This window comes from Rhineura floridana, chromosome 20, assembly GCF_030035675.1.
Source record: "Rhineura floridana isolate rRhiFlo1 chromosome 20, rRhiFlo1.hap2, whole genome shotgun sequence".
Classification (NCBI taxonomy): domain Eukaryota; kingdom Metazoa; phylum Chordata; class Lepidosauria; order Squamata; family Rhineuridae; genus Rhineura; species Rhineura floridana.
In genome coordinates this window covers 1210973-1224510 of record NC_084499.1, presented here as the reverse complement: position 1 = coordinate 1224510, position 13538 = coordinate 1210973, and the positions used below count along the sequence as shown (strand labels likewise).

At 46.3% G+C, this 13538-nt stretch overlaps 1 protein-coding gene across 10 annotated transcripts in view; it reads right to left on the bottom strand.

The window, feature by feature from the left end:
- The window catches only part of EXD3 (exonuclease 3'-5' domain containing 3), a 184993-nt gene that overhangs the window by 65219 nt on the left and 106236 nt on the right, over positions 1-13538 (bottom strand). Inside the window, exon 21 of one of the 10 annotated variants that reach the window (XM_061603982.1) lies at positions 4803-4905. The exons of the other annotated variants lie outside the window; for them this stretch is intronic. Within the exon in view, the coding sequence (XP_061459966.1) occupies positions 4807-4905 (99 nt within the window). The 3' untranslated portion in view covers positions 4803-4806. Of the gene's footprint in view, positions 1-4802; positions 4906-13538 lie in introns of those variants that run through there. 10 annotated transcript variants of the gene reach the window in all.

Genomic DNA, 13538 nt, shown 5'->3' with positions numbered 1-13538 from the left:
AACAGTCCTGCGCTGTGCGCCTCCCGCCCATGGCCTTGACAGATAGACTGCTTCTGTAAATGGTGGCCTGTTTAGCTGCTACAGCTAATAACCACAGGCAGACGTTCCCTCCTAGATCATGCAGATCCACACCAGACATTTAAAGCACATCCGATGCCCATTTAAATCATATGGCATCCCCCAGAGAATCATGGGGACTGTAGTTTGTTAAGGCTGCTGGGAATTTGTGGCTCTGTAAGGGGGGAAACCATAGTTCCCAGGATTCTTTAGGGAAAGTCATGTGATTTAAATCGATGTGCCTTAAATGCATGGTGTGGACCTGCCCCAGTTAGAACATGTCCCATTCCTCTCTCAAGGTACTGAGGTTGGAAGCCACTGCCACATTCTGCGCACTGAAAATGCATTCCCAACCCCAAATGACACCAATGAGAACGGGGAGCAGCTCTGCCCCAGATGTCTTAGGCACTGTGGGGATGCTCACGCCGCTGCAAGAGGAAAGGGTGGAAAGCCCCCCCCCCGGACAGAGGGGAGGGGAGGACAGTTAAGGAAGAAGCAGTGGTTTGCTGGGGCTATTGTGCTCACCAAGCAGGAAGCACCGGGCTCTGCTCTGAGAAAGCCCACCCACCCCGGCCCTGAGCTGGACTTCCCACAGCACCACTGTTTACTTACAAGTGCTTCTTCTCTGCCTAAGTGGCTGGTGGCCCTGGGAGACTGGGGGCAGGGGGGGATTGCACCAGGAAATCCACAGCAATGCCTTGGCTAGTTGGGGGGGGGGAGATTAAACAGCAGGCTCCTGGCTTTGATGGCTGCAGCCTGGGGCCTCCTCTGGACCAAGGATCCAGGGACTCCAGCCTTATGCCCCCTCCACTTTTTCTTTTTTCTTAAAAAAGGCAGGAACACCAAGCTGAGGCTGCAACCTTATCACACGTATACCTGGGAAGGAACCCCACCGAAAACAATCGAACTGGCTTCTGCGCAAATATCTACAAAAGGCTGTGCTTTAACTAGAACAGCGGTCGGTCGGTCTCCATGTGTGTCCCTGCTAATGAGGGCTGGTGTGGGAATGGCCTGGATTATGCCGTGTGCACAGGGGTGCAGTTGTCTGGGCTCTTGGGGGGGTCTTACACCCTTTACCTTTTTGGGAGCAGGGTCCCAGTAGGGTCCCGGTGTCTCTAGCATCCTATGAGCCAATCAGCATGAAAGGGGAGCCTGAGAAGAGCCTTCTAACATGCTTCCTTGTCCTTTCCTGCTGATTGGAGCCAATCAGAGTGAAAGGAGTCAGCCACTGAGTAGACTCTTCTCAGCAAATAACACTCTCCCCTTTTATGCTTATTGGCTCCTAGGGATATCTGTTGTTGTGGGAGAAGGCATTCACAAGGATCTCATTCTCAACCCTGCAGCAAAAAAAGGAGGAGCATGGCTGTGACTAACATGAAGGCACCCTGCACTTCTGAATCTGCCGCTACACTACTGTGTGTGCATCACCAATGTCCCCACTAATGCCAAGCATTGGGCCTGACAGCAGCTCTTCAGTATGGCAGCCTTCCTTGGCCTGGTGCCCTCCAGATGTTTTGGACTACAACTCCCATCAGCCCTAGCCAACATGGCTGTGCTGGAATAGACTGTACAGCCATGCTGCCTGGGGCTGCTGGGAGTTGTAGTACAAAATTTGTAGTCCAAAACAAGGAAATGCATCCAGTGCTTGGGTGAGACCAGCTGAAAACACACTTAGCAGTTGCTGCAGTATATATGGCTTGTTTTAATTACGCAGTCGTATTAAGTGTTGGAAGTATTGCTTTAGGATTGGTTTTACTGCTGTTTTCATGTGCCAATTGTAAGCTACCCTGTCAGATGAAAGGTGGGATAAAAACACAATACATAAAACAATAGAGTGGTGGGAAGGAGGGAAAAGCTCTCAGGCCTGGCTTGCCATTTCCAGTAGCGTCTTGCTTGGCCGGGGTGGGAAAATAATGTTGAATCCAATCGGCCTTGGGTTTGATGCAGGCACCTTGCCCATGCTCAGGGGGCACCCTCTTTTTATTTTTATTATTACTTCCGACAGTCCAGGCTTGAGCCCTTGACATTCAAAGCAGATTTCACAGCCAAACTCCCCGCCTGCCCTCAAAAGAAGCCCCCAGCTCCTCCCTGATGCTCAAAGGGATGGCAATGGACACCTTTTCCAAAGAGGAAGCAGGCCATTGCTGAGGTCAGAATCTGCAAGGCAAATACCCTCTTGCCAGCCAACTGTGCTGGGTTCTGTTCTCCATTCAGCCTCAGCAAAGCACTCCCGGATCAAGCACTAGCACTGGGGGGGGGGTGCTTTTATTTCCACGCCTGGGCATTCCCATTATCACTGAAGGAGATTATGCTGTCATCGGTTTTGCCTGTTCAATCTATGTGTGCACGTGTCTCTGTGTATGATCAACTAAAACTCCGTCTCTTCTGGCAGTTGCCAATGGCCAACTAACCCTTTCAAACCTAATAAATGAGATATTTTTGGTTCACAAATATACAAAAAGGTTAATCTGGCTCAAAGCAACAGGGCTGGAGACCAGCAACAACCATCATGCCCCAAAGCTAAGCTGCTTATTGGTTGCAAACAACACTGCAGTCAAAATTCACAGCACAGAGCTGTGTTTACTCCATTTTACACCTCTTGCTCTTCAGAATTTGAGCTTCCAGAACCTGCATTCAGTAAAGAGAACATGTTTCTAGCCCTTATGGTTGTGATGGCAAACTTCAAAATACAGGAACAATGTAGAACCCAGGATGAAGAGGAAGTTAAGTGATTAGCAGACAGGGCAATTCTTCATGTTCTATATAGTTCCTTGCCAGACAAAATAAAATTAAGATATGCAGAATGAAGAAATATATGCACAGGCACACTTTACAGCTGCAAAGTTCAGAGGAGGCTACCCACTGTCTCTCTCAATGAGTCACTGCTCACTGAGGATGGATAATTATGCAAAGGATCATTCAGCTGCAAAATGATCTGCTCTCAGAGGAGGTTGCCCATCACATTTCTGTTCTGAGCTTTTCTTCTTCTAAACAGGAGGCACATCCCAAATTATATATGTGCTTTTATCTGGAAGCTGCTGTGAGTTCCAGTTTTGGAAAAAGGGCGGGGTAAAAATAATGGTAATACAATAAATGAATAAATAAAAATGGCAACTCACAAAGAAACACCAGAGAGGCCTCCTCCGATGGTGTGCCCTTTTTTTACTCTCTCCCTTTCTCAGATGAGAGTCCAAAGCTTTAATTCAGAAAAGGCATGTTTGGGAAGCAGGATCCTCCTCCTCCACCCCCCCAAAAGCCAGCCCCATCCAAGAGATCATGCCACCTGCCTTCCATCTCCTACCCTACAGAATCCACCAGAAACAATCTGATCAAGAAACAAAGCAGGATATGATCAAAGAAAGAAGGCAGGGCCACAGATCCCAACCCCAAATCTCTCCCCCAGATGCACAAAATCCTCAAAACTCTCTCCAAGGATCAGGCCCTGTGGGCAAAACATTTCTGGATGCGCTCAAGCCCTCCTGGTAAACTCAGAGCCCATCTGGTCCCACTAATCCTCACTCAATCCCTGCCCTGCTCCCCTCCCTCCTGCACAAAGCCCCTCAAATTCAGAGAGGAAGTGACTTCTGGAGTTGACGTCAGGCTGGGCTATTGTGTCTGGCTTGCTCTCATGCTTTTTGAATGGAGGCCAGGAGAATCCTAAGGACAACCTTGGAGTGGTCCAGGCCCTGTCTTTTCCCCACCATTCAAACAGAAGCCTGCCCCCTCCCCCCTCCGCAAGACTTCTTCCTCACTTCCACTTGCTGACATTCTTGTCTCAGGGCCAGGTCGGATGTTAAGACAATCCACGCGGATAAAGGCCTGAGCAGATTAAGACCGCCCCTCCTGAGCACAAACGGCACCAGGCTCTGCTGCTCCCAATGCAGCAAGACTCGTCCTAAGACAAGAGGGAGACACATGCCTGGTTCCTTCTTGGGGGGCAAGGCAGGCCAGAACAATCATGGGGATGGAAAGCCTTGCCCTACGGGGAAATGCTTCTGCCCACGATAAAGAGGTTTATAAAATGGCGGCAGGGAGTGAAATTTTCCTTCCTCTCTTGTAACCCAACATTGTGGAGTTACCCGCATAAAATTCAAGACTGACAAAAAGGAAGCAAATCTTCAGCCAACACAGAATGAATGCTGTGAATTCAATGTCCCAGCATGCAGTAATGGGCCACTCCTCTAGTTTGCTTTTAGTTATTTATTTAAAAATGAGACAAATTAATAAAGATCTTTCTCTCTGAATCTATCATTAAGAGAGTAAAGCGTCCAGGCAGTCTGACACTCAATATGCAAAATGAATCCTCTGTGTTCAGAGGCAGTCTACCTCTTGGTAGAGGATGCTGGGGGGTATCACTTCTGTAGCCCACTTGTGGGCTTTGCAGACACATTTGGCTGGTCAGAAACTGGAAGCAGGTGGGCCCACGGGTCTGATCCAGGAAAGCTATTGTGTTTTGGCAGACTCTGGAGGGTCCCCAAGGGAAGCAGGTTCCAGGCGCAGCCTCCCAGGGCTTTGATACAGAAGGTGGTTGGAGACAAGGAGGAAGAAGGGCAGGAGGCATATTGCACTCTGGACCAAAAAAGTCACTTCGGGGAACTTCCCGGAAGGATTGCTCTGCCTGTGGCAGCCTCTGAGATGAGCTTTGTCTCAGAGGAAGCTTTTTTCAGTTTAAAATCAGTCAAAAGGGAACTTTGACTGGTATAAATGTTCTCCCAGGCAAGGGTGAACCGAAGATTATCCACAGAAACTTCATTGGGCTGTCGGTGGCTGGAATTGATCAGGAATTCCCTGGGATAAGAAGGCATACCTAGCAGCCGAGGACGGAGTTAGGACTTCCAACAAGCTGGGCTGAAAAAAAGCGAGACGTTTTTTCTTTTAAACGATCCACAACGGGCGAGCTTTCTTCTGTCTAATCTTATCATTTGGCTTAAATTACTACAGTAAAAGAGATTTGTTTAAGAATCAGCAATTAAGATACCTGGGTGAGTTACACTTCTCTCTTTTATACAAGGAATTAAGGAGGAGGAAAGAAAATTTAAAAAGCTTATCTTATTTTTTATGGCAAAAAGCTGGCCTGAATTTGGAAACTATAAAGATTAAAACGGATGAGGGGCAACTTACCCGAAGAGAAAATCTGATTTAGATGATTATTTGATTGATATATGTCTGGGACTACTTTTTCTTGGACTACTTTCTTTAGACGAATCTGCTGTTCGTGTATGTTACTAATTGTTCGGCGCTGTGAACCAAATTTGTTTTGCATTCTTGGACGTGCGGGAGATAAGAACTGTGCTGGCCAGATGATGTCAACAGGCCTGGAATATTAACTCCCTTATTGCTGGAAAAAGAAGCAAATTACTCTTTGCTTGGGAATTGTGGCTATATTGGAAATTTGAAGGGTTTTTTTTCCGGCTTTAAGAATGACAATCAAAGAAGTGGCAGAGACCCTGGATATACCCCTGGAAGGGTTTTCCCCTCTGGATATGTTTCAGAAGATAATGGATGAGATTAAGATAACGAAACAAGAACTGGGACGGAGTAGACAAGAGATGGCAACTGAATTTGGTAAAGTGAAACAGGAGCTGAAAGAAATAAAGGATTATATGAGAAAAAAAGCAGATGGACAAGCAATAGAAGATGAAAAAGAAATTAAAGGGAAGGAGCAAATTCTGGAGATTGGATCAGATATATCAAATGTGGAATTGGAAAAAGATTTGGACTTTATGGCAAAAATTGAAGGGAGGATGCAAGTCCCGGAGATTGGAACAGATATATCAAGTGTGGAACTGGAAAAATATTTGGAGTTTGTGGATCCTGGAGATAAAGATTACTGTTTGGAATTCGGCGTTGTCTCTGGAGAAATTGATGAAGATATCAGAGATAAAGCTATCAATGTTTTGATGGAATTTCTGGACTGGAATGATTTGATGGAACTTGAAACAGAGAAAATTTATAGAATTAATTCCAGATATGTGACAATGGAAAAACTCTCAAGAGATGTGCTAGTGCATTTCGTAAAAAAGAGGAACAGAGATATGACCTTACAACAATATTTCAGCAACACATTCAGAATTGATGGCAAGGAAATATTTGTGATGAAGGAAATTCCCATCAGACTCTTACTATATGACTATGACTATGACAGCAAGATTATTATGGGTGCAAGGATGGAAGTTGGAAGATGGAATTAACACTGATAATGGAAAAATGGCTATTGAAATTATTGGACCTAGCAGACTTGATGAGATGGATTAATTGACATGTTTATTTGGAGAAAAATCGATGGATATATTTCTCAAGGAGTGGAAACCTCTCTTTGACTTTTTGCGGAAAGAATAAAGCGATGTTAATGAGATTTGATGATTAATTAAGATAACTACTGGAGGAAAGTGATTTTGTAATATGTTAAGAGACAGGTTTGTTATATATCATAGACCTATGGCTGATCTGCGACAAATCGGAATTCAACATTTTATTTTATTGTTTGATTTGTTTCTTTTTTGTTTTATTTTTATTTATTTATTTATTTATTAAATGTATATACCGCCTGACTAGCAATAGCTCTCTGGGCGGTGAACATAAAATAGCATAAAAATACAATGAATAACAAAATAATACTAAAATACAATCATCAATCCAATACAATAAACATTTTTAAAAGTAAATCAGTGTAACTTAAAATGCTTCAGAGAATAGGAAGGTTTTGACCTGGCGCCGGAAGGAGAGCAGAGTCGGCGCCAGGTGTACTTCCTCGGGGAGACTGTTCCATAGTTCGGGGGCCACCACTGAGAAGGCCCTAGATCTTGTCATCACCCTCCGGGCCTCCCTGTGAGTTGGAACCCGGAGGAGGGCCTTCGTAGCAGAACGTAGTGCACGGGCCGGTTCATATTGGAAGAGGCGTTCCGCAAGGTATCGTGGTCCCGCACCGTATAAGGCTTTGTTTTGTTTTGTGTTTGAAAATTTGAATAAAATTAATGATAAAAAAAACAAAAACAAAAAACAAAAAAGTCACTTCGGGCCCAGGCGGCACCCTGCAAAAAAGGCAATCTACCTCCCTCCTTTTCCACTACCAACACCTGCTTAGATTGTTGGCTCCAACCTCTGGGGCCAATCCTGCCTTTTAGAGAGAAACACTGGACAGAAGTCAACAACTCTTTCCCCCTCTCTCTTTGCAAGCAGTTTGGAAGAAAAAGTGGCACTTGAGAACGAGGACATTGAACCTGTCAAGGATTATCAATTCCTCGGCACAGTCATTAACCAAAATGGAGACAATAGTCAAGAAATCAAAAGAAGGCTGGGACTGGGGAGGGCCGCTATGAGGGAACTAGAAAAGGTCCTCAAATGCAAAGATGTATCACTGAACACCAGAGTCAGGATCATTCAGACCATGGCATTCCTGATCTCTATGTATGGGTGTGAAAGTTGGACAGTGAAAAAGGCGGATAAGAGAAAAATCAACTCATTTGAAATGTGGTGCTGGAGGAGAGCTTTGTGCATACCATGGCCTGTGAAAAAGACAAATTGTGTGTTAAACCACACCAGAACTATCACTGGAAGCTAAAATGATGAACCTGAGGTCATCATACTTTGAACACATTATGAGAAGACACGATTCACTAGAAAAGACAATAACGCTGGGAAAAACAGAAGAGAGTAGAAAAAGAGGAAGGCCAAACAAGAGATGGGTTGATTCCATCAAGGAAGCCACAGACCTGAACTTACAAGAACTGAACAGGGTGATTCACGACAGATGCTATCAGAGGTCACTGATTCATAGGGTTACCATAAGTCGTAATCGACTTGAAGGCACATAACAACAACAACAGAGCAGGTTTGGGCAAGCTGGGACTCACCAGCCAAGAAGGCAACCCCAAACAGGGGCTCCAGAAGCCACCTCCTTCCACCAAGTGCCTGCCACAGGAAAAGCCCTGGGGGGCGGGGGTAGCCCAGGGCCATACCTCTGGCCGATCCCTATTCACGGCTGGCAGGCAAGGGAAATGAAATGCGAAAATAACCTCTTCTGGGAAGAAACTTCTCTGGGTCACAGCAGAGCTGCACGAAAACTGCAAATAACATCTTGCAATTTCTGTCTCTGAGAGAAGATATTGGGAAGCCCAAGGGTCAAGTAATGCTATGAGAATCTAAGACCATGTGCACACTTGTTCCTCAAAAAGCAGTGAGACCATTTTGTGTGAGTGCAGTTTGAAATGAATCTGCACCTGGCTGTACCCATCTTCATTGTTTGATTTGATCAGATTTATTAAACTGCCTTTTCTCCCAGGAGGAGCCCTGGGCAATAAACAAAGCACTAAAAAACCTGTAAAGCATCTCAAAAATAAAACATCTTAAAAACATTTTTAAAACAGCTTAAAAAGCAATTCCAACATAGACACAGACTGGGATAAGGTCTCTACTTAAAAGGTTTCTTGAAAGAGGAAAGTCTACAGTAGGCGCCAAAAGATAACAGAGATGGCGTCTGCCTAATATTTAAGGGGAGGGAATTCCACAGGGTAGGTGCCGCCACACTAAAGGTCCGTTTGCTATGTTGTGCGGAATGGACCTCCTGATAAGATGGTATCTGCACGAGGCCTTCACCTGCACAGCGCAGTGATAGCCTGGGTCTATAAGGGGTAAAAGGATCTTTCAGATATTGGAATACACCTAGCCCCAGTGTTGATGTCAGAGCTTTCAGGATTGCCCACAAGAAAGCATTTCTATCAGACACGCCTCAGAGTAGCAACTGCGGATCAGTTTTGGAGTCAGTGTGAAGCTGGCTTGAAGGGGAAATGCACCAGATTTTGCATAAAAAGGGGCGGAGTTCACCTGATGCCACGTGTCCCCAGATTCACAACCCAGAGGCGGAGATGTACTGAAACCAGGATAACTGCAACTAAGCTGCCTTAGTATACCAAACCGGCAGGCAGGGGCTCCACCACCAAATCATGGCTCCTCCCTATAATGTTTTTGAGGGAGTCCTGATGGGTTTCACTCCCCCCCCCGCCAAGGCTGATTCTCAAGCGCAGGGAGGAATGCCTCTGCGTACAATGATGTTGCCGCACACAAAGGTCATGCAGGCAGATGTCTGCTTGGCTAGCTGGGGTTTCTCAATCAATATACCCTTGCATGAGCTTCGGATGTGGAGATGAGCGCACACAAATATTTCAGAAAGTGTGTGTATGCTCGTGTGTAGCTATGCTGGTTAAAAGTATACTTTACATTTACTCTGAAACTCTTAGACATTTTCATGCACAGGAGAACTGGACTCTGGGACTGAAAACAGATTTTTTTGGGGAGGGCAGATTAAGCCCAGGTCTGACTGGTCACTGATTGGAAATGGGTGTGTGTGTGCATGAGTTCCTCCCTGTTGCTGGCTCCTTGACCTGAGTTTCCTTCAGCTGCTTGCCCTGTAAAGCAGATGCTGTGCTAGTGAGAACATAAGAACATAAGAAGAGCCTGCTGGATCAGGCCAGTGGCCCATCTAGTCCAGCATCCTGTTCTCACAGTGGCCAACCAGGTGCCTGGGGGAAGCCCGCAAGCAGGACCCGAGTGCAAGAACACTCTCCCCTCCTGAGGCTTCCGGCAACTGGTTTTCAGAAGCATGCTGCCTCTGACTAGGGTGGCACAGCACAGCCATCACGGCTAGAAGCCATTGATTGCCCTGTCTTCCATGAATTTGTCTAATCTTCTTTTAAAGCCATCCAAGCTGGTGGCCATTATTGCATCTTGTGGGAGCAAATTCCATAGTTTAACTATGCGCTGAGTAAAGAAGTACTTCCTTTTGTCTGTCCTGAATCTTCCAACATTCATCTTCTTTGAATGTCCACGAGTTCTAGTATTATGAGAGAGGGAGAAGAACTTTTCTCTATCCACTTTCTCAATGCCATGCATAATTTTATACACTTCTATCATGTCTCCGGATGTCTTTGCAGAGGATCCCTAGTCAAGCTTTACTAACAGCACAATCCAAACTATATCTACTCAGAAGTAAGTCCTGTTGAGTTCTATGGGGCTTAGTTCCTTAATAAGCATGTTTACAGTTGCTGCCTTCAGGGGCATCCATCTGTGCTCCCATCTAACATCTCTGCAACACTAAGCTCCTTTCCTCCAATAATGGCCTGGCCTGAGGGCACGTAAACCCTTCTTGCCAGAAGCAAGTAAGCTAGATTAAATGTTCCCTAAAGGCGTTGAACTGTGACCTGGCAGACCAGGGTTCGAATCCCCACACAGCCATGAAGCTCACTGGGTGACCTTGGGCCAGTCACTGCCTCTCAGACTCAGAGGAAGGCAATAGTAAACCACCTCTGTCTAAATACTGCTTACCATGAAGACCCTATCTGGGATCAACTTGAAGGCAGTCCATTTCCATTTTGCATCACCCTAAGCTTGTGAGAAAGAATGACCTTGTCACTTCAGATGGACCTAGGAGCACCCTATTTTAGGTAAGATTTCTATTTTAATCTCCAGAGAATTTTTTTTGAATGGTATGCTCCAAGCAACTGTGGTTGATACAATGTATCATGTTAAATGATGTCACTAGGGCCCGCCCTGTGACATCACTAGGGCCCGCCCCCATTTTCTCAGGTTTTTGGATGGTTCCGACCTGGCAACCCTAGTCTCCTCTGACCCGCCTTTTCTCTAAACTAAAAAGCCCCAAATGCTGCAACCTTTCCTTGTAAGGGAGTCGCTCCATCCCCTTGATCATTCTAGTTGCCCTCTTCTGAACCTTTTCCAATGCTATAATATCCTTTTTGAGATGAGGCGACCAGAACTGTACACAGTATTCCAAATGCGGCCGCACCATAGATTTATACAACGGCATTATGATATCGGCTGTTTTATTTTCAATACCTTTCCTAATTATCCCTAGCATGGAATTTGCCTTTTGCACAGCTGCCGCACACTGGGTCGACATTTTCATCGTGCTGTCCACTACAACCCCGAGGTCTCTCTCCTGGTCGGTCACCGCCAGTTCGGACCCCATGAGCGTATATGTGAAATTCAGATTTTTTGCTCCAAGATGCATAATTTTATGAGGTGCCCTGCACTGGCGCTGCCAGCTTCTCGGCTTCAGCAGCTTGTGGGAAAGTATCTTCCTTCCTTTGGCCAAGGAGGATTAATTTCTGGGAATTTCTCTCCTTGTCTCACTGATCCCCCCCCAGCACTCAGGCCTAGGGTGGCCCTCCACATCTGGGGAGCATAAAACTCTTGTAGAATTTGGGGGCATCTAGAGCAGCCTTTGGCCCTAAGGGCTGCCCTCCAGCCTGCTCTCCTTTTAAACTGCAAACTAAAGGGAGGACAAGCAGACCCACATATTTTTAGTAACAGCAAATATATATACACACATATATATTGCTCCTTGGGCAGGGTTCTTTCCAAGCCTGTCCCCCTCCCCTGCCTTCCCTTATCACTGATGGTGTATTTATAGCGTGAGAACTCTCCCTCGCAGAAACAGAGCATTCAGCAGGGAGAGGGGGCCTGGGAACTCAAAACATGCCCCCTCCCCCATCTGGGCAAAAGTCTCTCCACACGTCCTGGGGGTGGGGCAGGGAATGGCTCTGGGGGGAGGGGGGTCATAGGTCTGGAGGGAACCAAACTGGCACCTCATCCAGCTCCCTTGCGACAAGTCAGGGATTTAGGACACCCACAAACTTCCCTTTCCACAATCCAGAAGAAGGTGGCATGCGCCAAAGGGCTGATGGTTTCCCCAAGAAACTCCCTTGTGGTTGTAGTCAGCTAGGTTCTACTCTGAGTAGAACTAGCGTTGAATACTGGCCATGATCTCCGACTTTCCGAAGTCTGCCTCTGAACAGGCCGATAAGCAGGCAAGCTCCTTCACTTGACTTAATCAAGACAGTTGGCCTTTCCGTTCTCCTATCAGAGGGGGCCCCTGCTCTTTCTCCTTTTATTCTCACCACAGCCCTGCAAGGTCATTGGAGGGGTTAGGAAGGGACCAGTCTTCCCCCCCACACACACACACTACCACTATAATTAGCAGATTCTCTAAGAAAAAAAATGTTCTAGCATTTGTGCAACCTGAGATATGAAGCAAACGTTTACGTTGAGAGCTAAGTAGGGTTGTATTCAATGTTAGCACCACACAGACCCACTGAACTTAATGACCATGACTAACCCCCTTCTTGCCTAGCCTCACTCTGCTCCCCTCCTTCTTGCCAACAGCCCTGCAGAGCCTCTCTCTTCTAGATTTCGTGTGATGCTTCCCCCTTGCTGACCCTACACAGCCTTCCCAACGCCACAGGGCTGACAGTTTCCCCTCAAGCAGCCATCACAGTCAAGGCCTGACAGGGGCTTTCAGGCAAAGGGGTCAGAGCCAGGCCTGTTTGCCTGTGAACTAAAATGCCCACTCCTTGAAATCTTTTGGAAGCCCTGGAGACAGAAAAAGAGAGAGGACACGCTTACCCTTCCTGTGGCATAAAGACGGGCAAGTTCATCCCGCCTGCTGGCCCCAGAGGAAACTTGGAAATGATCTGACTAGAAACATTTTCCCAGTCAAGAAGCTGACCCCCCAATCCCTGCCCCTTGGGTTCCCTGTGGGGGTGGGCTTCATCAAGAGCAGCCCTCCAAAGCAGCCCCTTCAGCAAAGCAGCAGACATCTAAGAGGCTCTTCTGCACTGGGGAGCAAAAGCCCATTCCCCAGGAATACCATCACGGCAAACAGTTCCCCTGCTGGAGGTGCCCCCCCAGCCCCCCACAGAGCAGTTTCCCCAGAAGCTACCCTTTCAAGCAAGGCTGAAGGCAAACATCTTCTGTGGCTTGGATTTTAATTGGAGCATCAGAACCATTTTGGGAGCTTCCAATCTCACCTTTCCTTCAATGCTCCACCCTCCCTCATTTCCTGCAAGCCTTTTCAGGACACTTAAGGATGAATAACAACTCTACACAGAGGCTAGTTATAGTGCTTAAAAATAAAAGAAATGCATCTCTATGAAGTTTGGCAGATTTTCTTTTGGTTAACATCACAACAGTCCGTAAAACTAAAAGATTTCCAGACTGTCCTCCTTCATCCATGTAGAAACCAGAGCAGCGTACAACATTTTGGACACTGTCAAGAATTCATCACAACATGTTGGAACAATGACGGCAGTCAAACGTCATTGCCACACCATGTGTTTTAACTAGGGTTGCCATATTGCTGGGTTAGCTGGGTTTTACCCAGATTCTCTGCATGCCACCCGGCACCCGTTTAGCCCATTAGGTGGCCCGGATTCTCAGCTTTAATTAAAAAAAAAATTAAGTTTCTAGGTGGTTCGGTTCTCGAGATATACATAAATATATAATCCCTTGGATGATAAGGGAGTCAAAGGTGTACTAAAGAACGATAAGGAGATTGCAGAGAAGCTAAATGAATTCTTTGCATCTGTCTTCACAGTGGAAGATATAGGACAGATCCCTGAACCTGAACTAACATTTGCAGGAAGGGATTCTGAGGAACTGAGACAAATAGTGGTAACGAGAGAGGAAGT